A 26,703-nucleotide genomic window follows, 5' to 3' on the forward strand; every position below is an offset into this window, starting at 1 on the left:
ATGCTATCCTTTGTATTCCCAATCTGATGACTCGGCTTATAGGCGCTCCTCTCCTTACACTGGCCACAGATAAATGTTCTACACAATGATATCTGTGTACAGTATGTAACAGAAGCAAGTATTCTTTCATCCTTTCTACATTTATATAAACTAATGCCGGGAGGGAATCCGACTGACGACTATCACTACTAAGCCTTGTGTCATATGTGCTGGGTCCAAGGACGGCTGTTCCCTACGCAGTGCCACCACGTTCAGATAACGCCTCCCCCCTTTACAAAAAAAGGTCTTAATAATACAAAATACATTTTAAGCCTAAAGTTCATCTAAATACACAGTCATGTTTATAAATAAAGATCATGTTAAGAATGTTCTACAAGCATTATGATACTAGATGAGATGGCTGGGCCCAATCTCTGTGTGCAGGGGACACTTCATAGATTCCTCCGGCAAAATTGGCTTCTGAACTCTTTCAACATCAGGGTTTCCTGTACAGCTGCGAGTGAGCGAGAACGGCTGATAAACTGTTCCACTCACACAATAACCTAATGGAAACACACTTGCTAGCTACAGTTTGGCTTTCCACTAGTAGAGTGACCTGAGTGATGGATCACTTTGGATCAGGTCGTGGAACATGCTGTGTCTGCTTTTGTGATCACCATAGTATACTGATAAATAATAGGGTCGCTATGTAAGGTGGAATGTTCTGCAGCCTCATACAAGGCAAACAGCCCTCATAATATTTATATAGAAAGACGCAGGACAAACATTAGCCCTACATGGCATATAGGGGCAGAGGTTCCTAGGGGGGAATCCAATTGCTGGCACTCATACCGTACTACACCCATGGTAGGGTGGTCTTCTGTATGCCGAATGTCGGGATCCCGGCGCACAGTATACCGGCGCCGGAATCCCGACACCCGGCATACCGACAACTATTCTCCCTCGTGAGGGTCCACGACCCCCCTGGAGGAAGAATAAAATAGTGTGGCGCGCCACCGTGCCCGCAGCGTGGCGAGCACAGCGAGCCCGCAAGGGGCTCCTTTGCGCTCGCCACACTGTCGGTATGCCAGCGGTCGGGCTCCCGGCGCCGGTATGCTGGTCGCCGGGAGCTCGAGCGCCGGCATACCGTTCTTACACCCCTTATGGTAGCCCCTACATCAAAGCTTGTAATGTCGATGGACACAATTTACATCGCACTGCACTGAATCCCCCTCTGTAAAGTTCACTCTTCGCACCAAAAGTTTCACCCAATTCAAAGACAGAACAAAAGAAAGACAGAAATACAAAATACACAGAAATACAAAATACACAGGGATGTATGTACACCTGATTGTTTATGTACATCTCCCACGGTTTGTGAGACTGCACATATGTAGGACAAGTCCGGCGAGATTGCACGTGGTGCTTCCAAGTTCCGGCCATTTGGAGGCAGGAGGTGCCTGCATTTACAGAAAACAGGGGCGTGCTGGCCCCGTTTTCTGGGAGTGGTGAGGCCAGTGTCCGTGTCTTCCGACGCAAATTTACTGGCCTTGCACGTAGGCAGGAGGTGGCTATTCTGTTTGCTTGGGGCAAAGGCTCCACTTTTCTTCAAGGTTTCATACATCTCTCCCTAAGTTTATATGCAGAACTTGCAAGTTGTATAGCTAGTTGTTGACATTCTTATAACAAACAATGTCGAGCTTAATGCAGAGCTGAAGGCATATAGGCACAAAGTAGTGATGGAAGATTTTAACTATCCAGAGATAAACTGGAAAAACGATTCATGTGATACTGCTAGGGGCAATATGTTTTTAAACACACTTAATGATAACTACTTAGTTCAACTAATTGAGTAACCAACTAGGTACAATGCAATCTTAGACCTGGTATTAACTAACAATGGGGATTTGGTATCAGGTATTATAGTAGGGGAACCCATAGGAAACAGCGACCACAATATGGTCACATTCAATATCAGTTTTCATAAACAGCCCTATACTGGCTCAACTAGGACTCTAAACTTTAGCAAAGCGAATTTTGAAAAGATGAGGGTATTTTTCAGGGATATTGAATGGGAAGGTTTGTTTTTAGGAAAAAATACTACGGAGAAATGGGAGGTACTAAAATTCCTGCTAGCTAAAAATACTCTCAAATTTATTCCTACGAGCAGCAAAAAAAGGAATAAAAATCATAAACTGATGTGGCTTAACAAAACGATAAAGGAACTTATGGGCAAGAAAAGTCGAGCATTTAAAAAATACAAATCTGACGGGGAAGCAGAGTCATTTCAGCACTATAAGGAATGTAACAAAATATGCAAAAAGGAAATAAGAGCGGCTAAAGTAGAAACTGAAAAACTAGTAGCAAAGGAAAGCAAAGCGAATCCCAAAAAATTATTTAAATACATTAATAGCAAGAGATTAAAGAAGGAGAGTATAGGCCCTTTAAAAGACAAGTTGGGAGTCTTAAGCAAAAATGATAATGACATAGCGGACACACTAAATTAGTTTTTTTCAACAGTATTTACTAGAGAGGACCCAATTCAGGGACTAACACATAATCTCAATAATGAGAATATCCTACTGATAGGTACTTATTTAAGCGAGGAAGTAGTCTGTGACCGATTAAAACATTTAAAGATTAATAAGTCACCAAGTCCCGATGGTATTCACCCAAGGGTTCTAATGGAGCTTCACTCTGAACTTGCAAAACCGCTATTTTTGATCTGTAAGGATTCAGTAATATCAGGTATGGTTCCCAAAGACTGGCGTATAGCGGAAGTAGTGCCTATATTCAAAAAGGGAAGTAAAGCTGAACCAGGCAGTGACGTGCGGTGGGGTGAGGCAGAGCCTTTCCTGTCATACTTGTGTTTAAACCAGAATTTTGTCTGAATAAAGTATATGGAAAATACTAATAATTTGTTAGAAATATCTTCTTTGTATTATTCTAATAATTTTTATAGCCCAAACTCTGGAGTAAAAAGTCTATGGCAGGTGAGGCAGTGCCTCACCTGATAATCTTTTCAGCACATCTCTGATCAAACCTCACCAAATTTTCAGGAGTTTATACTGCTGCACCTGTGTATAATGCCTAGATGTACCTTTCGGCTCATATATTGCATGGAAATCTGGCTCAGTGCCTCCTGAGCCATTTAGCTCACCGCATGTCCATAGAACCAGGTAATTATAGACCAGTTAGTCTTACATCTATAGTGGGGAAAGAATTGGAAGGTATTCTAATGAGATAGTATTCAGAAGTTCCTTGAAGTCAATAAGGTCATTAAAAGGAATCAACATGGGTTTATGAAGGACAGATCCGGTCAAACCAACTTACTTGGCTGTTATGAAACAGTAAGCGCAAACCTAGATCAGGGTAAAGAGGTGGATGTAATCTTTTTAGATTTTGTAGATTTTGCCAAAGCATTCGACACTGTACCACACATGAGACTTATCTACAAGCTACAAGAAACAGGGCTAGGAAGCACAATATGCACTTGGATCAAAAACTGGTTAGATAATAGGGAGCAGCGCGTTGTGGTTAATGGATCTTTTTCAAATTGGACTGAAGTGGTAAGTGGTGTGCCGCAAGGCTCAGTATTAGGACCGCTATTGTTCAATATTTTCATTAACAACCTAACAGAAGGTCTAGAGAGCAAATTGTGTAAAGTTGTAAATGCGGAGGGGGATGCTGAGTCGCTTCAGAATAACTTAGTTAAATTAGAAGCTTGGCCAGCGAAATGGAGAATGCGCTTCAATACAGACAAGTGTAAGGTAATGCACTGTGGTAACAAAAACAAAAATAACACCTACCTACTAAATGGGGTAAAATTAGAGGATTCTGTACTGGAAAAGGACTTAGGTGTCCTCATAGATAGCAAACTAAGCAGTAGTACCCAAAGTAGTACTACAGCAAAGAAGGCTAATAAGATATTAGCATGCATAAAACGGGGAATTGATGCTAGGGACGAGAGTATTATACTCCCGTAATATAAATCACTTGTGAGGCCACACCTTGAATACGGTGTACAATTCTGGGCACCTTACTACAAAAAGGATATCCTGGAGCTAGAAAAGGTTCAGAGGCGGACGACCAAACTAATTAAGGGTATGGAGACGCTGGAATACGAGGAAAGGCTTGCAAGGCTAGGCATGTTTCCACTGGAAAAGAGGAGATTAAGAGGGGACATAATCAACATTTACAAATATATAAGGGGACAATATACAGATCTTGCGCAGGACATGTTTTTGGTTAGATCAACACAGAGAACTCGTGGACACTCCTCAGGTTAGAGGAGATTCCGCACAATACGGCGTAAAGGCTTTTTTACGGTAAGGACGATACGTGTTTGGAATTCCCTGCCTGAGGGAGTTGTAATGGCCGACTCAGTCAACACCTTTGAGAATGGGTTAGATAAATTCCTAATGGATAAGGATATCCAGGGTTACGGGGCATAGTCAAGCACTATGGTTATTATAAAAAAGAGGGGTAAAACGTAACGGCAGTCATCAACTTCAGTCAAAATGTTATACAAAATAATCGTGCATAGGAGGCCACAAATAGGTTGAACTCGATGGACAATTGTCTTTTTTCAACCTTAGATACTATGTTACTATGTTACACATTGAGTTATATGAATCTTGATATGCATCGCATCCTTCCCCTCAATCCATACGCTTGGCTTGCTACTCGTCATCTTAATGGCACAGTCTATGGGGCAGATTCAATTAGCCCTAAGCTATACTATTCAACCAACAGTCGCTAGCCCGCACGTTAAGCCGCAGAGGTGCACTTAACGCAGCTGTTTCAAAATCCACGTTAAATGCACCCTCTGGAACTTAAAGTGCGGGGTTACCCCATAGATTCCGGCACTTAATTCAAAATCTGTGTTTTAATGTGTCTGTATACTATGCGGGGGTACTGACTAATAATTCAATAGCTCAGAGCATTAAACTGTATCTTTGCCCACAAGGTAAGCAACACAGGTAGCTGAACCTATACATGGTGCAAATTATATGCCTGGAAACAGGTGTATTGATGCAGTTTCGTCAATACACCTGAGCCCTGCCTACATGAGATCACCAGTTACAAGCCTTCAGTCGCAAGTGGAGAGGAGACTGAAATGTGTACGACTCTGCATAGCCATACTCGTGTACACTGAAATCCAGAACATACACACAAGGCCTGATTCATGTTTGTAAGTAAAGCAAAAAAAGCAAGCAACTGGACAAAACCATGCTGCACTGCAAGTGGGGCAGATGTAATGTGTGCAGAGAGGTTTACATTTAGGTGGGGTGTGTTCAAACTAAAATCTAAATTGCAGTGTAAAAATACACGCAACATATATCTCTGTATCAGCCTCATTTTCTACAAAATCTTGCACATTCTTGCTAAATTCAGTATTTGTTCAAAACGCAATCAAAAAGAAGCTAACGCATTTCATGGCTTCTGTCATCACAGTCATGAATAAACTGCTGCATAAACAATGTTTAGTACATAACAAAAACAACTTGCAAAGAAGAAGAAGAAAGAAATGCTCATCGCAGACATAGCATTACACATGTCTGCCCTACATATGTAAATTGATTACATTTGATATGAAACACACACTCAAGTAAACACAAGTTTTGGAACATTTAATTAACACCTTACCCAGAGACACATAAAACAAACAACAGCATTAGGTCTAAATCTTGGAATTCCGACATGATGACATACAGATTACTCAGACAGACAGATGGGGGGGAAAAAAACATTTAACTAGCGCAATACCCAGATGTCCTGAAACTGCAGTGCCAAGCACAGCAATATGTAAAAGGTAGCCTCCGTATGCTCAAAGCCTAAATACTGTATGTCCGAAAAACTGTTTTCCATGGAAATCTCAAGCAAAATGAGAGGATCCAACTAAAAAAAGGGCTAAGCTGGTAACACAAACCAACAGCCAAACTGAACAGAACATCCCCCAATTGTTCCACGTTATGCTGAGAATTTAGCATGGACTGGAAAGAGATGTAATATATAATTATTCGTTGTAACGGGATGTAGTTATGTGACCAGCGGTCGGGACACCACCGGTCACAATACAGGCGCTTACATCCCGAGCCCTCACTATCCCGACGGTCGGCATGCCAACCACTAGGGACTGTTCCCACTCGTGGGTGTCCACGATACCCATAAAGTGGGAATAGAACCTTTGGTGAGCACAACAAGCCACCAAGCCTGCTGCGTGGCGAGCGCAGCGAGCCCGCAAGGGGTTTTGTTTTGCGCTCGATCCCCGGGATCCCGCCGTCGGTATTGTGACCGGCATTCTCATTACCACCGGTCACATATACCCATCCTGTTGTAACATATGACTATTGTGAGTAAATCCAAACATATGCTCTAAGTAATAGCTCTGCCGCCCATCTACAACCCATTTCCATTTTTCCCCTGGTCCTGTCTTCCGCCCTTTAAACATATCTCAAATGTCCTCTTGCATTAACTCGGAAGGTCCAGATTCCTAAACACTGGAGGGCACGCCTTACCTCCCTCCCCCCCCCCCCTTTCACAAGCCTGAGTGGGCACAAGTTGAATCATGGCAATGTGCTCATTCACCCCAGTCACACCTGCATGTGTTACTGCCAAGATGCTGACACCTGCGATAACCTTTGTGAATATCTGTGTGCGCCGCCACCAGCTGCTGTATACCACCCACTGCACTGTATAATTGTAGCAGCGCCCTCGGCTCCTTCTCTGCCGAGCGCACAGCTACCAATACACCGGGCGATGCTGCTGCTGCCTGGTCCTTTTGGTCTGGCATTCAGGGACGAGGATAAACATCATGACGTCTCTCCCAGTCAAGTCTAACAGTGCAGCACTGCGTAAAAGAGACGCTGACCAGCTATCTATCAGAACTCCGCCAGCAGAGGTTTGACCCTGGAAACTTAGGGATCTAGTTACTAAGCCTTGGAGAGAGATAAAGTGGAGAGATAAAGTACCAGCCAATCAGCTCCTAAATGTTATTTTTCAAGCACTGCCTGTAATATGGCAGTTTGTAGCTGATAGGTTGGTACTTGGTGTAGAGGGGCCTGACTGTGTCTGCGGTAACCAGCAGTGGGTGCGAGTTGCAGGGGCCTGTCAGTTTGGATTGGCAGGCAATATGCAGCAACTGAGCACAGAGGGTGGGCTTTCCATTAGAACTCAGTGATCAGCATCCGTCACTGCTGCTCCGCTCTCCGGGTCACTAGAGCTCCTGCACTCACAGACCCAGCTTCTGGAAGGCATGGTGGCGTAGTGTCTGTGAAGCTGGCATAGTGGACCACCCAGCCTGGAATGCTGTCCAGGAGTGCAGTAAGCACTAGCATGCCTCCCACTGGGAGTGCGGTAAACACTAGCACGCCTCTGACCGGGAAGGGCACTAGCACGCCTCTGTCAGAGTGGTCCCAGAGTAAAGTCGTAGGGGCGGCTCTCCAACCAGGCTTCCCAGGTGCATTTTTTTTCCTGAAGTAAAAAAAAAAAAAAGGGACCTTGGAGGGCGGAGCTTATACAAAAAAGGGCGGAGCATCAGTTGCATTTTGGCAAATATTAAAACATTTAATACTAATATCTAAAAATATTTTTCTTATCCCTGCTCAAGTTATGATCCTTCGTGGAGTGATGAGGTGAATTAGCCCACTGACCGATCTGCACTCATTAGAATTATTGCAGTATTCCAGGTTACAGAAATTCTTTATCATGGGGGGTCATTCTGAGTTGTTCGCTCGCAAGCTGCTTTTAGCAGCTTTGCACACGCTAAGCCGCCGCCTACTGGGAGTGAATCTTAGAATATTAAAATTGCGAACGAAAGATTAGCAGAATTGCGAATAGACACTTCTTAGCAGTTTCTGAGTAGCTCCAGACTTACTCGGCATCTGCGATCAGTTCAGTGCTTGTCGTTCCTGGTTTGACGTCACAAACACACCCAGCATTCGCCCAGACACTCCTCCGTTTCTCCAGCCACTCCCGCGTTTTTACCAGAAACGGTAGCGTTTTTTCACACACTCCCATAAAACGGCCAGTTTCCGCCCAGAAACACCCACTTCCTGTCAATCACATTACGATCACCAGAACGAAGAAAAAACCTCGTAATGCCGTGAGTAAAATACCTAACTGCATAGCAAATTTACTTGGCGCAGTCGCACTGCGGACATTGCGCATGCGCATTAGTGACTAATCGCTCCATTGCGACAAAAAAATAACGAGCGAACAACTCGGAATGACCCCCATGGTCTTTTGTTTTTAAATGAATGTTAAATTAGTCCACTTGATAGTGAAATTGACTATAATACCATTCGAGCATAAATAAAGATATTAATTAAATTAAATATGAGCAAAGCAAAATGTAATTTTAAAACCCTAAATATGGGAAAAGGAACATGCAATTTTAAAACCCTAGTGGGTCTTGTACCTATGACACCATGTGAAGTATTGCAGAGTATTAGTCCACAAGGACATCATGACTCATGTAGGGTCTAGTGATCTTTGGGTTATATTTATCTGTTGGACAATTTGCTGTTTCCGCTGTCCTAAGCAAAGCCATTTATTGTATTTTTTTTTGCTAATTTTGGAGAACATTTATCATTAATTGCATATCCAATATGATCTGGGCCCAGGATCACATCGCAATATGCGATTACATCAACAGGATGTATTAAGAAGCATCCACAGGAACAAAGCCCATCCCTGCGATCTGCCCAGTGAGCAGCCGGGGCTGCTGTACATTTGCGCTCCTACTGACCTCACATGCACAGCAGACATTTCCGTGGAACTCCGGAACTATAAGGGGGTATTCAATTAAGTGCCGTTTTTTCGAATGTTCCATTTTTTAATCCATTTTCGGCCATGCGGTTTCACTTTTTTTGACGAAACGGCATGGGCCAAAATTGCGCAGTAAACGGGGTGAAAACGCAGCAAATTCGCTAAAACACATGTATCAGTGGCAAATTTGCCAACACGTGGTTTTCGCCAGTGCTGTTTTTCCGACTGGTCTGCACTAATTGAATACCCTCCTAAGTGCGGTGAGTAGCCCATAAGCTACAATGCGCAAAGGCTGCGGGGGCAATCTCTGGAATACTTTGCATTTATAGAAACAAACCTATAGGGGATGCGGGGTTGGAGATGCCTGCTGCGGACCTTCGTACACACGTGGGATATACTAAATATTTGTGGGTAACCCCCAAAAACAATCGTTTGAAGGGACATAGCTGCAAATATTTTTTGATAACTGGGTACCTAAGAGTTAAAGGTGGTACTTCAACCTTAATATGGCTTAAAACGGCCACTTCATCATTCTGGCGTGATTGCCCACACTTTATTTTGTGAAGATGACTTCTATGAAACTGCATGAAAACAGATATTACCTCCACATAACATTATGGGGCGCTGCTAAAATCTGGAGACCAAAACTATATAAAACCCTAGTGTCACTTTTCAACTGGCTACAGGGCAGCAGCAGCGCATACTGATTAATGTGCCCTAGACATTGAGCGATGTTGCAGGGCGATATGAACATTCTCGTTCATATCGCTCAGTATGTATGCACCAATTATCGTTGGTTTTCCGTCGTTTTGCAATGCAAGTCAATTTGGATGATATCGATCATCGTCCAAATTGCTACCGTCGCCCAGTGTGTAGGGTGCATTATGCATGAGCTCTGCAGACTGATGGAACAATTCTGCGCATGAAGAGCGTGCCCAATTGTTATGCCAATACCTTTATCACGGAAGGTGGAAGAAGGTATGGGAATGGGTTTTCTCAATAGGCTGGAAATTCCGAATTTGGGGGCTTTGAGGTTAGCTGCTAGTTCTTTGTGATAATGTGGACTTTTTTTGCAGCTGCCTAACACAGTTATATAGTAACATAGTTAATGAGGTTGAAAAAAGACAAGTTGTCCATTGAGTTCAATCTGTATTATATTTCCTACACTATTCTGTAATCACCCAGATGAAGTTATGTTTATAGTCTAATTGACAGCTATAATCCATGCTGTTACTAAAATACATTCATTTTAAATGCTGTATACTTGGATATCTTTTTCTGTTAGAAAATCCATTTTTAAACATATAGGGTGGGATTCAATTATTTTCACCCCTTTCCACACCCGTTCTGTTTCTGCCCTCAGGGGCGTGGTATCATTATTATACCCCCAGAGTAGGGAGGCACCCGAACCTTTACACAGCTAAACCTGATCCCTATGGGCGCAATAACGGAGCTCATTTTAGAAAGGAAAATGGCGTGATATATCATTTGAATCCCACCCATTGACTGAGTCCGCCATTACTACCTTCTCTGGCGGAGAATTACAAATCCTTACTGCTCATATTGTGAAGAACCCTTCCCTTCGCTGGGTATGAAATTTCCTCTCATCTAACATCAGAGGGTGTCCGCGTGTCCTGTGTAGAGATCTCTCAATAAACAAATCGCTTGATAGTTCCATGTATTGTCCCTTTATATATTTGTAACTTTTTAATCTGTAATCTTTTCTAGTTTAAACATATCTAATCTAGTAAATGTTACCTCATAATCCAGTTCATCTAAACCCTTTATCAGTTTGGTGGCTCGCCTCTGAACCCTTTCAAGTTCCAAGATATATTTTTTATAGTGCGGTGCCCACAACTGTACACAATATTCAAGATGCGGCCATATCAATGTCTTATACAGAGGGAGGATTACACTCTCATCACTTGTCTCAATACCCTGTTTTATGCATGCTATTACTTTATTTGCCTTCGTTGCTGCACTTTGACATTGGTACTGCTGCTAAGTCTACTATCAATGAACACCCACAAATCTTTTTCTATTACCGTTTCCCCTAAATTTTATCCATTTAATTTATAGGTTGCATGTTCATTTTTAGTCCCAAAGTGCATAACTTAAAATGTTTCTATATTAAACCTCATTCTCCATTTAGCTGCCCAAACTTCTAGTTTAATTAAGTCGTTCTGAAGAGACTCAACATCCTTGTCTGAATTAATTACCCTACACAGTTTAGTATCATCTGCAAAAATTGACACTGTGCTATCCAGACCTGTACTAGGTCATTAATAAATATGTTAAACAGGAAGTGGGCTGAGTACGGAACCTAGCGGTATTCCCCTGAAGACTGTGGCCCAGTTGGAAAACATCCCATTAACCACCACTCGCTGGTCCCTGTTATCCAACCAATTACTTAACCAAGTACAAATAGTGTTTCCTAGATCAAGCTCTCTTAATCTGAAAATCAGCCTCATGTGTGGCACTGTATCGAAGGCTTTAACAAAATCTAAATAGAACAAATCCACTGCGTTTCCCTGGTCAAGATTATGGCTCACTTTCTCATAGAAACTAATGAAGTTAGTATGACATGACCTATCCCTCACAAAACCATGCTGGTTCCTATTAATAACCTTGGGAGGTCTCCAAGTACTCCTGTATGCTATCTCTTATTATACCTTCCAATATTTTCCCCACTATAGAAGTAAAATTTACCTGTCTATAGTTACCAGGATGAGTGTTAATTCCCTTTTTAAATATTTGCACTACCTCTGCTATACGCCAGTCCTTTGGTACCATGCCTGATGTATTTGAATCAGAGAAATGTAAAGGCCTTGCTAGTTCTGAGTTTAGCTCCATAAGAACCCTTGGGTGAAGTCCATCCAGACCAGTAGATTTATTATTATGTGCTTTGATGAGTAGCAAGAGAGGTAAGGAAGTGGCAGTTCCACACCTCTCTATTTTTACCCTGCTTCACCACACTATCTTAAATAAATGAGATAGACTAGATGCCTTCACCCCCACCCCAGCACTATACAGACTGTACTCTAAATTTGCTAGAAGCTTGGACTGGTCACATGCATCACTGATTATAGTCAGATATATACAAAATACCCTGCCTACACACCTAACAGGTCACGAGACAGTGCCAGTGCCTACATACAGGATGTAAGGTGCCCTGTATCATGGAGACCCTGTAACTCATTAGGAAGGTTTTGCAAACAGCAACTTTATAAACTGCTCCTTTACCTACATCCCTGAAATATCCAGAAAACGGGCAATAAAGGTACTTTTAAAGGCAAATTTAGTATGCCCAAGGAACAGTATAAAAGACGCCCTGGTCGACAGCTCTGTATCAGTAGCACACTTAGCTCTAGATTGATGCATTGGTGAGGGCCACACATATGCAATCCACTGTGTACGATTCTCCTAGCAGCAAAGGGAAGCGTCTAGAGCAGTGGTTCTCAAACTGTGTGCCTAGGTACTCTGGGATGCTCGGGGTATTGAAGGTTGCCTGGGTTGGTAGTCCAGAACCAATTTAAATTATTTACAGTCAATGTAATAGACAAAACCAGTGCACGGCAGGCCAATGAGCGGTAGCTGTTGTAACCTTATGCCATGTGAAACCTCAATGCTCCTCCCCGTCTTAATATGATTAAGAGGCCAGTTCGTTATCGATCAAGTGTCGCCCTAAGGTATCAAATTCTGTGAAGGGTATAGCTAATTGAGCTTTGAGGTTCCTACATTATGTGGCTGGTTTCATTGTCTTTTATACTGTACTTGGTAAATGACCAGGATGTACAGATAGGGCGACTGAATTTATTCTGCGTTATACTCCAGGCATACATGAAATTTTAACGAATAAAATCTTTGTTATATATGCTCTTGAGAAAATATTTAAATTCTTTCTATGGAGTTACAAAGCTATTGTCTATAGATTGTAAGCTTGCGAGCAGGGCCTTCCTACCTCTATGTCTGTCTGTTTTTACCCAGTTTTGTTCTATTACTGTTGCTCTAATTGTAAAGCGCAACGGAATATGTTGCGCTATATAAGAAACTGTTAATAAATAAATAATAAATAAATATTGCTATTATCAGGTGTCTGTTGTGGAAGGAGGAAGGAGTTAGTAGGAGGTGCTCTACTGTGGCGTAATGTGTATAAGTGGCTCCACTGTGTGGTGTAACATGAATAATGGACACTATTGTGCAGTGTAATGTAAATTGCTACTATTCTGTGGCCACACCCCTTCCCCAAGAAGTCTTGCCTCTATTTCAAATAAGGGGGGAGAGGGGGCGGGGCAACAATTCTCTTTCTGGCAGAGGGCAACAAAATGTCTAGTTGCAGCTCTGGACTCAGCACAGTGATAACAGTAATACAAGCATTCTCTCAGGCTTCTGATGGATAATTTTAAAGTATCTATGTTAAGCTCCAGAGTGAGCCAGCTCCTGCTCAGGACACTTCCACAAAATAACCACTGACAAAAGGTTAGAGGTTATGGATGCTAAAAATAATGCAATGCCATGGTCTATCACATCTTATGTGGAATATATTAACATATATTCAGTGATGGATTTTACCTAGGGGCTGCAGGGCCACATACTGGCTAAATTGGAATGTATGCATATTCGCCCTTTAAAAAGATTTCCTTTTTACAAAGAAAAGTTCATAGTAAAAAAGATTTCAAACAAAAATCATATGAAGAATATGGGTGGCACATACTGACGAAGCAGAAGTTTGTTACTTGTCATCAGCTAAACATACATACGATTACTTTTTCATAAATTTTCCCAATTTAACTTCATATGCACGGACAGGGTTTGGGAGCTTCTTAAGGAAGTGGTACATTTCTGCAGCACATTTGCCCTTTCACCAGTAATCACAATATAGAACTCTGCCTGCTGAAAATATTAAACAACAAATTTCCGTCACATCATCCAAAGTTCCCACGTTGAATCTGAAAAGGTTGTTTCCTGAAATAGTGGGACACCAAATACTGTTTGCAGTGGAAGCTACAGAATGTCAAAGACAAATGGACATAATGTATACTTTACCAACAAATCTCAAGCTCACTGTATACCATGAGAAGAGTCTGAAAGAGGTCTAACACAGTATACCACCTGAGAAAATGGGAGCGGTGCTGGAAAAAAAAATAACTTCCTAAAACTTCTAATAACACCAATGCCAGGAAATTACCCACATGCTTTACGGTAAAACAATCTACTGTCTGCCAGCACAAATGTCTAATATTGGTAGCGTGTGAAAAGTGACGTCAGATCATAAATTATATTACGATCGAGAGCAAAGGGTAACGACAAGACAAATATTTTCTTTGTCATATGTCCCAAGACAAATATTTGCTCTTTTAGGTCTCCAGTATTTCTTTGTTACTTTAATGACTGTTTAATGCTTATTTAAGAATATGAGGAACTAATAAAAACAAACAACAAATTCTTATAACTGAATGACGCTAAACCTGTTAGGAACATACATATTTGGAAGCCTTTCTTATATATCTCAAATGTAAAGCCTAAAAGCCCCCCACACAGTGATCATAAAACATAACTCTAGGTGAACTTGCCGTTCGCTCTCGCCTACGAGATACACGTTACGGTTACTATATGACAGTTAGGCCAAACATGAGAGCTACTGATATAGTTTTTAGCACGCTTAGGAGCAGATTCTAAGTCAGAGATCTCATTTTACAGATGCAAATGGTGAGTTTCAGCTGATATTGCCAACGCCCAAGCAACGGTACACGCTTGCATAACTGCTTGTATGGATCTGTGCGCAATCTCGTTTTGTATGAAGTGAGCATTTTAAGGGCTGCAACTGGGTCATGGCAATGCTATCGCATGGTAGTTGTCTGTCTGGTGGGAGTGTCATGGGAGTGCAGCTAGAGGTCCACGCTATTGAAGGGCATACGTATGGAGAAGGGAAGCCTGTTTCTGAAGGATCTCTTGCATCTAGCATGACGCTGGTGTAAGTGCAGCACTAATGATGACAGTTGCAGCTATAAACATATACAAACAGTGGGCAGAGTGACTTCCTGCTTAGGACTTGCACGGATCCTTGCATTATTCCTAGGGGAACGTGCATTAGCATAAGGTAGTAAAACAGGCTTCCACACCATCACAAAGACACAGCCTCAGAATCAGCCTCTTAGTGAGGAAAGTAAGTTACAGACCATCTAAGCCAATTATGGGCAACCCAACCGTATCTCAGGGCCTCATGTGTGGTTCTTAGCCACTGAAAGGAATATACATACTGAGAAGCACTGAAGATTTTAAAGTTCATCATTGCAAAACAATGTTACAGTAAGAACCAGTCCTCAATGTTAATTTATCATACTTTCATGGGTCTTTACTCCTCCAGAACATTAACATACGGTAATATCTTTTATTACGGTTGAGGTTTAATGCTATAAAAACACTTCTTACGTCCGTTCACTGCAGCGTTACTCATGAGACTAAAATTAGGCAGCAATAATATCATCATCCTGCTTTGGCAGCTGTAATTCACATAATTCCTCAACATCTGGGTTTCTAGTTTCATGTGGTTTATTCTGCCAGAATTACCTGTTATATTGTTTATAATTCAGAGAGCGTTCTCGTCCCTCTTCTCATCCAAAGAGGCTGCTGAAATCTCTTTATAAATGACTCACTGTATCATTCATCTCTTACTTACTACACTCAGACATTTGTTGTGTTGTATCTCCAGACCTTATAGTGGTGGATAAACGTCACCGACATCCATAAAATACAGGAAATAAGAGACGTGTAGACCACCAGCTGGTGAATTCAACGGCCTATCCCCAAGATGCTTAAAGCACTATCATGATTTTCAGCATGAATGGGGAATCCATTGAGGAAAATAGATGAGTTAAGGGAAAAGTTTAAATCCCGATGTTCTTTTATTGTCAAATATTTACTTTATTTGTAGACATACAAAGTCATGGGTTTTCTTTCTATTATTTAACATGGTAAATAGTTAGTTGGTTGGACGGGAACAAGGAGCATCGTTCCCTGTGTTTCCTTGTACACTTATAAGATAATTATATGAAAATGAAGATGGTTTATGAACAGTTCCCCAAATGTATTTTTGTGTTTAGTTTTGTCTCTCTCATATAGATGAACAAACTAGTTATGGGCAACCTATGACTATTTCAATGTAATAATAAGAATTTACTTACCGATAATTCTATTTCTCGTAGTCCGTAGTGGATGCTGGGGACTCCGTCAGGACCATGGGGACCAGCGGCTCCGCAGGAGACAGGGCACAAAAGCAAAAGCTTTTAGGATCAGGTGGTGTGCACTGGCTCCTCCCCCTATGACCCTCCTCCAAGCCTCAGTTAGGATACTGTGCCCAGACGAGCGTACACAATAAGGAAGGATTTTGAATCCCGGGTAAGACTCATACCAGCCACACCAATCACACTGTACAACCTGTGATCTGAACCCAGTTAACAGCATGATAACAGCGGAGCCTCTGAAAAGATGGCTCACAACAATAATAACCCGATTTTTGTAACAATAACTATGTACAAGTATTGCAGACAATCCGCACTTGGGATGGGCGCCCAGCATCCACTACGGACTACGAGAAATAGAATTATCGGTAAGTAAATTCTTATTTTCTCTGACGTCCTAAGTGGATGCTGGGGACTCCGTCAGGACCATGGGGATTATACCAAAGCTCCCAAACGGGCGGGAGAGTGCGGATGACTCTGCAGCACCGAACGAGAGAACTCCAGGTCCTCCTCAGCCAGGGTATCAAATTTGTAGAATTTTGCAAACGTGTTTGCCCCTGACCAAGTAGCAGCTCGGCAAAGTTGTAAAGCCGAGACCCCTCGGGCAGCCGCCCAAGATGAGCCCACCTTCCTTGTGGATTGGGCATTTACAGATTTTGGCTGTGGCAGGCCTGCCACAGAATGTGCGAGCTGAATTGTACTACAAATTCAACGAGCAATCGTCTGCTTAGAAGCAGGAGCACCCAGCTTGTTGGGTGCATAAAGTATAAACAGCGAGTCAGACTTTCTGACTCCAGCCGTCCTGGAACATATATTTTCAGGGCCCTGACAATGTCTAGCAACTTGGAGTCCTCCAAGTCCCTAGTATCCGCAGGTACCACAATAGGTTGGTTCAGGTGAAACGCTGACACCACCTTAGGAAGAAACTGGGGACGAGTCCGCAGTTCTGCCCTGTCCGAATGGAAAATCAGATATGGGCTTTTGTAAGACAAAGCCACCAATTCTGACACTCGCCTTGCCGAGGCCAGGGCCAACCGCATGGTCACTTTCCATGTGAGATATTTAAAATCCACAGATTTGAGCGGTTCAAACCAATGTGATTTGAGGAATCCCAACACTACGTTGAGATCCCACGGTGCCACTGGAGGCACAAAAGGGGCTGTATATGCAATACTCCCTTAACAAACGTCTGGACTTCAGGAACTGAAGCCAATTCTTTCTGGAAGAAAATCGACAGGGCCGAAATCTGAACCTTAATGGACCCCAATTTGAGGCCCATAGACACTCCTGTCTTCAGGAAATGCAGGAATCGACCGAGTTAAAATTCCTCCGTGGGGGCCCTCCTGGCCTCACACCACGCAACAATTTTTCGCCAAATACGGTGATAATGTTGTGCGGTCCCCTCCTTCCTGGCTTTGATCAGGATAGGAATGACTTCCTCCGGAATGCCTTTTTCCTTCAGGATCCGGCGTTCAACCGCCATGCCGTCAAACGCAGCCGCGGTAAGTCTTGGAACAGACAGGGTCCCTGCTGAAGCAGGTCCCTTCTTAGCGGCAGAGGCCATGAGTCCTCTGTGAGCATCTCTTGAAGTTCCGGGTACCAAGTCCTTCTTGGCCAATCCAGAGCCACGAGTATAGTTCTTACTCCTCTCCGTCTTATAATTCTCAGTACCTTGTGTATGAGAGGCAGAGGAGGGAACACATACACTGACTGGTACACCCACGGTGTTACCAGAGCGTCCACAGCTATTGCCTGAGGGTCTCTTGACCTGGCGCAATACCTGTCCAGTTTTTTGTTCAGGCGGGACGCCATCATGTCCACCTTTGGTCTTTCCCAATGGTTCACAATCATGTGGAAGACTTCCCGATGAAGTCCCCACTCTCCCGGGCGTCGGAATGAACACTGCTGACAGTGCTATCACCTGATTTTCCGCCCAGCGAAGAATCCTTGCAGTTTCTGCTATTGCCCTTCTGCTTCTTGTGCCGCCTTGTCTGTTTACGTGGGCGACTGCCGTGATGTTGTCCCACTGGATCAATACCGGCTGACCTTGAAGCAGAGGTCTTGCTAAGCTTAGAGCATTGTAACTTGCCCTTAGCTCCAGTATATTTATGTGGAGATAATTTTCCAGACTTGATCACACTCCCTGGAAATTTTTTCCCTGTGTGACTGCTCCCCAGCCTCTCAGGCTGGCATCCCTGGTCACCAGGACCCTTCCTGAATGCCGAATCTGCGGCCCATTAGTAGATGAGTACTTTGCAGCCACCGCAGAAGAAACACCCTTGTCCTTGGAGACAGGGTTATCCGCTGATGCATCTGAAGATGCGATCCGGACCATTTTTCCAGCAGATCCCACTGAAAAGTTCTTGCGTGAAAACTGCCGAATGGAATCGCTTCGTAAGAAGCCACCATTTTTCCCAGGACCCTTGTGCAATGATGCACTGACACTTTTCCTGGTTTTAGGAGGTTGCTGACTAGCTCGGATAACTCCCTGGCTTTCTTCTCCGGGAGAAACACTCTTTTCTGGACTGTGTCCAGAATCATCCCTAGGAACAGCCGATGTGTCGTCGGAAACAACTGCGGTTTTGGAATATTTAGAATCCACCCGTGCTGTCGTAGAACTACTTGAGATAGTGCTACTCCGACCTCCAACTGTTCTCTGGACCTTGCTCTTATCAGGAGGTCGTCCATTTTCTTTGAAGAAGAATCATCATTTCGGCCATTATCTTGGTAAAGACCCGGGGTGCCGTGGACAATCCAAACGGCAGCGTCTGAAACCGATAGTGACAGTTCTGTACCACGAACCTGAGGTACCCTTGGTGAGAAGGGCAAATTGGGACATGGAGGTAAGTATCCCTGATGTCCCGGGACACCCTATAGTCCCCTTCTTCCTGGTTCGCTATCACTGCTCTGAGTGACTCCATCTTGATTTGAACCTTTGTAAGTGTTCAAATATTTCAGATTTAGAATAGGTCTCACCGAGCCTTCTGGCTTCAGTACCACAACATAGTGTGGAATAATACCCCTTTCCTTGTTGTAGGAGGGGTACTTTGATTATCACCTGCTGGGAATACAGCTTGTGAATTGTTTCCAATACTGCCTCCCTGTCGGAGGGAGACGTTGGTAAAGCAGACTTCAGGAACCTGCGAGGGGGAAACGTCTCGACTTTCCAATCTGTACCCCTGGGATACTACTTGTAGGATCCAGGGGTCCTGTACGGCCCCAGCGTCATGCTGAGAAACTTGGCAGAAGCGGTGGAGGGCTTCTGTTCCTGGGAATGGGCTGCCTGCTGCAGTCTTCTTCCCTTTCCTCTATCCCTGGGCAGATATGACTCTTATGGGGACGAAAGGACTGAGGCTGAAAAGACGGTGTCTTTTTCTGCAGAGATGTGACTTAGGGTAAAAACGGTGGATTTTCCAGCAGTTGCCGTGGCCACCAGGTCCGATGGACCGACCCCAAATAACTCCTCCCCTTTATACGGCAATACTTCTTTGTGCCGTTTGGAATCTGCATCACCTGACCACTGTCGTGTCCATAAACATCTTCTGGCAGATATGGACATCGCACTTACTCTTGATGCCAGAGTGCAAATATCCCTCTGTGCATCTCGCATATATATAAATGCATCCTTTAAATGCTCTATAGTCAATAAAATACTGTCCCTGTCAAGGGTATCAATATTTTTAGTCAGGGAATCCGACCAAGCCACCCCAGCTCTGCACATCCAGGCTGAGGCGATCGCTGGTCGCAGTATAACACCAGTATGTGTGTATATACTTCTTAGGATATTTTCCTTGAGGACGGCCCTATCTGGAGACGGTACCGCCACTTGTTTTGATAAGCGTGTGAGCGCCTTTTCATTTAATTTATCTGATTCAGGAAAAACTACAGGTAGTTTTTTCACACCCCACATAATACCCTTTTTTGTGGTACTTGTAGTATCAGAAATATGTAACACCTCCTTCATTGCCCTTAACAAGTAACGTGTGGCCCTAAAGGAAAATACGTTTGTTTCTTCACCGTCGACACTGAAATCAGTGTCCGTGTCTGTGTCTGTGTCGACCGACTGAGGTAAATGGGCGTTTTAAAGCCCCTGACGGTGTTTGAGACGCCTGGACAGGTACTATTTTGTTTGCCGGCCGTCTCTGTTGACATTATCACGTAATTCCTTGAATAAGCCATCCATTCCGGTGTCGACTCCCTAGAGAGTGACATCACCATTACAGGCAATTGCTCCGCCTCCTCACCAACATCGTCCTCATACATGTCGACACACACATACCGACACACAGCACACACACAGGGAATGCTCTGATAGAGGACAGGACCCCACTAGCCCTTTGGGGAGACAGAGGGAGAGTTTGCCAGCACACACCAAAAACGCTATAATTATACAGGGACAACCTTTATATAAGTGTTTTTCCCTTATAGCATTTTAATATATATAGTCATATCGCCAAATAAGTGCCCCCCCTCTCTGTTTTAACCCTGTTTCTGTAGTGCAGTGCAGGGGAGAGCCTGGGAGCCTTCCCACCAGCATTTCTGTGAGGGAAAATGGCGCTGTGTGCTGAGGAGAATAGGCCCCGCCCCCTTTTCGGCGGGCTTCTTCTCCCGTTTTTCTGAGACCTGGCAGGGGTTAAATACATCCATATAGCCCCCAGGGGCTATATGTGATGTATTTTTAGCCAGAATAAGGTACTATCATTGCTGCCCAGGGCGCCCCCCCCAGCGCCCTGCACCCTCAGTGACCGCTGCTATGAAGTGTGCTGACAACAATGGCGCACAGCTGCAGTGCTGTGCGCTACCTTATGAAGACTGAAAAGTCTTCTGCCGCCGGTTTCTGGACCTCTTCATTTTTCGGCATCTGCAAGGGGGTCGGCGGCGCGGCTCCGGGACGAACCCCAGGGTGAGACCTGTGTTCCGACTCCCTCTGGAGCTAATGGTGTCCAGTAGCCTAAGAAGCCAATCCATCCTGCACGCAGGTGAGTTCACTTCTCTCCCCTAAGTCCCTCGATGCAGTGAGCCTGTTGCCAGCAGGACTCACTGAAAATAAAAAACCTAACAAAACTTTTACTCTAAGCAGCTCTTTAGGAGAGCCACCTAGATTGCACCCTTCTCGGCCGGGCACAAAAATCTAACTGAGGCTTGGAGGAGGGTCATAGGGGGAGGAGCCAGTGCACACCACCTGATCCTAAAAGCTTTTGCTTTTGTGCCCTGTCTCCTGCGGAGCCGCTGGTCCCCATGGTCCTGACGGAGTCCCCAGCATCCACTTAGGACGTCAGAGAAATTTAGATATTTAAGTGAATACCTACCTAACAGAATAGAAGTAGTATTTTATGTCAAAGTCAGCAACTACTGTATAATACCTTAACTGCCATCCGTATAAATATTAGGGAACAAAACAGAGAGCCCTACAGTATCTAATCTACAAAATCGGTAGAGTGTGACTTTAAAGATTCTGTATGTGAAAAAAACATGAACCTGACTGCAATATTATCATTTTTCTGTTTGTGTACTTATAGATCTTTGCTATAAAAATGGACCATATACTTTATGTACTTTTGGTGTTCTGTAGTATTTCCAAGTAATGCTTGTGTCCATCCAAGATAAAAAGTAAATAAAAAAAATATTTAAAACCCATTTTATACAAATGCTCATTTGCCACCCACTAGAGCAGGCCTGGCCAACCTGTGGCTCTCCAGCTGTTGTGAAACTACACATACCAGCATGCCCTGCATCAGTTCTAGCATTCCCCAATACCAAAACTGTGGCAGGGCATGCTGGTATGTGTAGTTTCACAACAGCTGGAGAGCCACAGGTTGGCCAGGCCTGCACTAGTGGGTAGTTTCATACACTATTATATTACAAAGGCTTCTCAGCTGCAGATGTTTCTCTTAAAGTTTGTTTAAACAACCAGTAGGCCGGAATACCCAGCAGCATAACATTTCATGCATTTTGGGTAGGACATGCATGGCCAATTGTTGTATAAATTCAAATGCTTTTAAATGGAAAACAAGAGATTTACATTCCATATTAGTCTACCCAACCAACTAAAGTAGCAAGGTAAGTCAGTCTACTGTATAAGCTTACCCTTATGGTCAGAAAAGTGTTAACTACAATATGTATGAATTTTTCAAACAATATTTTGTAACATTGCGTTTGCTTTTATTAGAACTGTGAATTGCATGTATAAGATGTGATACAGGTCTATTTTCTTACAACTGTACCATTATGTTAAGTTTGAATAAAAAGATGTAAAAAAAAAAAGATGAGATATAAAGCTAAAAATACAAATGTAAAATACTTAAACTAACACTGTAAAATAATCAAATAAACCAGCACAAAGTCGATAAATGTAGTCTAGAAGTGAGAAAAGTACCGGCAATTTGCAAACTAAGAACACACCCTCATTAGAACATTGTATCTTTGGAGCATGGTCAGTTTGTCAGCTGCTTGTACATCATAGTACTGCATAACTGATGAAACAAAGGCCCCCAGTTATCAATCAGCTTAAAGTGAAATGTTAACTAACATTTACACTCGCCGTGGTATATTGGCTTCGTGCTCACGGCAAGTGGTAGGGCTAAAACACACTACCCGGCTGGCGCCGGCCGGCTTTTAACCGCTGCCGTGATGCAAAGACACATTGAGCGCAATGTGTCCTTACACACGGCACGGTCCCGACACGGCTGCCGGGTTGCAGCCGGAACTATCCACTGGAAGGTCCGGCTGCCAGGCCGTCTTTGCAGGCAGTGAACCGTGTGTGTGAAGGGGAGCTTTCACACACAACGGTTTTTTCTCAAGCCGTGTCTAATGCTGCTCATGCGCACAGCATCACACACGGCTCAAAGCCGTCCTGTGTGACAGACTCTGCCGGTTTCTCCCGGATGGCAAAAAGCCGGACAAAGTTTGTCCGGCTTGCTTTTTGCCATCCGGGAGAATCCGGCGCATGTGTTACAGCCCGTAGTGTTATTTGTCTTGCCAGCGCTGGTGTGTACACTGCATCAGCACTGACGAATGTTCTTTTTCCCGGAATCTCTACCTACTGCGCATGCGCCGGCATATGCTAATTCCCGGCACAGGTGCAGTAGTGATTTCCGGATGAGACGGCCATTTCGGGACGTCATCACAGGCTAAGTGTTTCCATAGAAACTCAGCAGTCATAAGGCATGCCGGGCTTACTTCAGGGAGCCGGGGGCAGCGCCAGGCAAACACCACAGCAGCGGTGAGTTAACAGCATGCTGGAGCCGACAAATTGATTTAAGGTATGCGAGCGCTATTTTGGAAATAGTGCTCGTTCATAAATACGGAAATACATACAAACTAAAGGGGTGGACGGTAACCTGATAGCGCTACATGTTAACAGCGCTATCAGGAATAATAGATTGAAAAAGAGCCTAAATAGCACTAATTTCCACCCAGGAAACTCGTTGATAGATGGGGCAAGGTTATTAGCTCAGGAGAGACAGCAGGCAAAGACAATCCACTTACTTCCAGATTACTTCAAGCTGCAGCTTAATGGTCCCCAGCTCGGTGATGTCTACGATGATTATTCTTGGCCGGGTGGTAAAAAAATCAGCACTATCACAAGTCACAACTCCGACTAAGATGGTGGTCAGACCACGCAGCTCAATCACCTAGAAAATAATGTTATGCAAATGTATGAAACGACACATAACCAGCAGTACTTATCCTGAAACCACAGAACTTACTAGCCTGCTGTGTGGGGGGTGAAAACCCAAGAAGCGGATGTTGTGTAGTGATGAGTATGGCATTGTACAGTCATCTGGCCCAATGCTCCAAGTGATAATACACATTGTTGTGCAAACATGCGGCATTACAAGTGACAGTATGTACTGCCAAATGATAGGTGGCTGCAATATCAATAATTGTGTATAGGTTTAGGATGTCTAAGATTTTATAACTACATGTAAATTAATTAGGAGATATCACTTGGTGAGCATGACTGCTGTATCAGGCTCTAGCAGAGGCCCTCATTCCGAGTTGTTCGCTCGCTAGCTGCTTTTAGCAGCATTGCAAACGCTAGGCCGCCGCCCTCTGGGAGTGTATCTTAGCTTAGCAGAATAGCGAACGAAAGATTAGCAGAACTGCTACTAAATAATTCCCTGCAGTTTCTGAGTAGCTCCAGACCTACTTCTAGACTGTGATCACCTCAGTCCGTTTAGTTCCTGGTTTGACGTCGCAAACACGCCCTGCGTTCGGCCAGCCAATCCCCCGTTTCTCCAGACACTCCCGCGTTTTTTAGCACACTCCCTTAAAATGGCTAGTTTCCGCCCAGAAACACCCACTTCCTGTCAATCACACTACGATCACTCGAGCGATGAAAAAACTTCGCGAGAGCTTGTGTAAATCTACAAAGTTTTGTGTGAAATTACTTAGCGCATGCGCGCTAAGTACCATGCGCATGCTTGCCGTTTTTTCTCTTAATCGCTGCACTGCAAAAATCGGCAGCGAGCGAACAACTCGGAATGACCACCAGCGATCCAATTAGCGATGTATTAACACTAATGAGTTATTAATGCTATGTATAGGGAGTCTGACACAGGAAAAGGGAGCGTATGGCGCAAGAGACAATCACCAAGTGGGATTGACTGCTGCATACGGTTATTGCGGACACACAGTGGAACTGCTTACGTAAGGATTAAGGTCATTAAAACATTGTAATAATTATTACAATATTCTACTGACACATCTAGGCCACTTTTTGTTCTTAATAACGGTCTTTTTAATGAGTATCTTCTATTTCTGTTGCTTGATGTTTAGTCACAAAATTATTTCAATCTCTAACGCAACAGGTTTATGACTTGTCAATACAGGCATCAAGCCAGAAATCCAATTTGGTCCTTGAAGTCAGGGCAAGAATTACTGCGTTTGTGAGCACAATACGGCTGGTACAATCAACCAACCTTTCAAGTTGATCACAAATGGTAAAAAGTGCAGTGACATTTCCCTCTCTCTATCTTCCTTCATAATTACTTTTTTCCAAATATTCCCCAGATCACTTCCACAGAGTGCCCATCTCAGCATTATCGGTCACATGTCCAGAACAACCCCACTTCTATGTACACAGATTTATTTGCAGACATACTACAAATGCCACCAAAGTGTACTCCATACTCAGTCCTCAATAAGCCTTCAGCTGCAGTAATTCTGCCTCAACATTCCCCTGTAAATCATCTTCCACACACTGTACAAAAGCTGTCCGCATGTCTATGGAGATCCCGTAGTAATCTGTCAAGGTGGAATAACCTCATTTCCCAGAAAGCTGAATGTGTAGAAAGCTGAATGTGTAACCGCAGAAAACCCCACATGACAGAGAAGCGATAAAAACTCACATTTCTCCTAAATTACACATACTGGTAACTACGGAGAAGGGGCTTGTGAGATCTCTGTCAGGAGTCAGTCTTATCATATAATTATAAGCGAATATATTTGCTTGGGATCATTTAAAAAGCATCTTGTATTTACCATGGAAAATGATCTACAATAGGACCCCAATTTATTCCAGGAATTGCAGTAAATTCTCTGCCCATCATATGTCTCTCCAGGATTCGGAGCAGATTTATAATGCAGTAGGTGTGCTGGTAATTACACGCGACCTGCCACTGTGCACAACACAGCCATCTATGCATGGGTACAGCTATGTAATGTAAAGCATGCATACCTCTTTACCCTACAGACCTTTAACACTGAGGGGTGTCTTGGAGAGCAGCCAGATCCCATAAATACCCCTTTAAGGCTCCATATGTTTCTAGACATCTGGATGGGGGAGTTTAACTGTTGCAAAGCTGTAACTCTCCAAGCAAAACATTGCTCACCCTGTGCAGTCAGAAACTTGCCATGATAGTAAGTGTCCGAAGCATAAAGTGATTGTTTCATAAATAAATGTTTATTGAAGAGAAACAGTGCTGTACAATAATGGATTGCATGTGAGTGTTACACTGTTGGTGTAGAAAACAGGAAGGCCAATGGAACAACCAGAGGCCACTTGTCAATCTCCAGCGTTACACAGTGTTTTGGGAGAGGGATACAGCTTCAAATTATACAGTCTGTCTATTTGAGGATAGAATTAGAAGATATAGGCGATAATGATATAGAACTCTCCATTCTTTCCTGGAACAATGCACTGTACGGTATTTATAGATTAGTCATGTCATTCATTTAGACTGCTAAATTCTAATCAGTGGTAAATCAGAATGCATCTGACTAGTTGTTTTTGCTGCCAAACGCTGTATGAAGTTATTCGGACTGTACTCGGGGAGTAATTCAGAGTTAATCGCAGCAGCAAATTTGTTAGCAGTTGGCCAAAACCACGTGCACTGCAGGGGGGGACAGATATAACATGGAGAGAGAGAGTTAGATTTGGGTGGGTTATATTGTTTCTGTGCAGGGTAAATACTTGTTGCTTTATTTTTACACTGCAATTTAGATTTCAGTTTGAACACACCCCACCCAAATCTAACTTTCTCTGCACATGTTATATCTGCCCCCCCTGCAGTGCACATGGTTTTGCCAAACTGCTAACAAATTTGCTGTTGCGATCAACTCTGAATTACCCCCTCAGTCCCCACTGCCGTCACATATGAAAGCCAGACTTTCCTACTCCACCGGAAGTTGTGGGAGACTCATGATTTTTCTGGTGGTCCCCTGCATTCCTGGAAGAGTAGGCAGAGCTCCCACATCCTGCCTGCTT

The 26,703-nt window shown here is 43.6% G+C and overlaps 1 protein-coding gene across 3 annotated transcripts in view; it reads right to left on the reverse strand.

Moving 5' to 3' along the window:
- The window catches only part of RIPOR3 (RIPOR family member 3), a 322,437-nt gene that overhangs the window by 89,078 nt on the left and 206,656 nt on the right, over nucleotides 1–26,703 (reverse strand). For all 3 annotated transcript variants that reach the window (XM_063958952.1, XM_063958951.1, XM_063958953.1), the window contains one exon: nucleotides 23,481–23,626. In XM_063958952.1, coding sequence (XP_063815022.1) covers nucleotides 23,481–23,626 — 146 coding nt within the window. The remainder of the gene's footprint in view (nucleotides 1–23,480; nucleotides 23,627–26,703) is intronic.

Source organism: Pseudophryne corroboree, chromosome 3 (assembly GCF_028390025.1).
Source record: "Pseudophryne corroboree isolate aPseCor3 chromosome 3, aPseCor3.hap2, whole genome shotgun sequence".
In the NCBI taxonomy this organism is placed as follows: Eukaryota; Metazoa; Chordata; class Amphibia; order Anura; family Myobatrachidae; genus Pseudophryne; species Pseudophryne corroboree.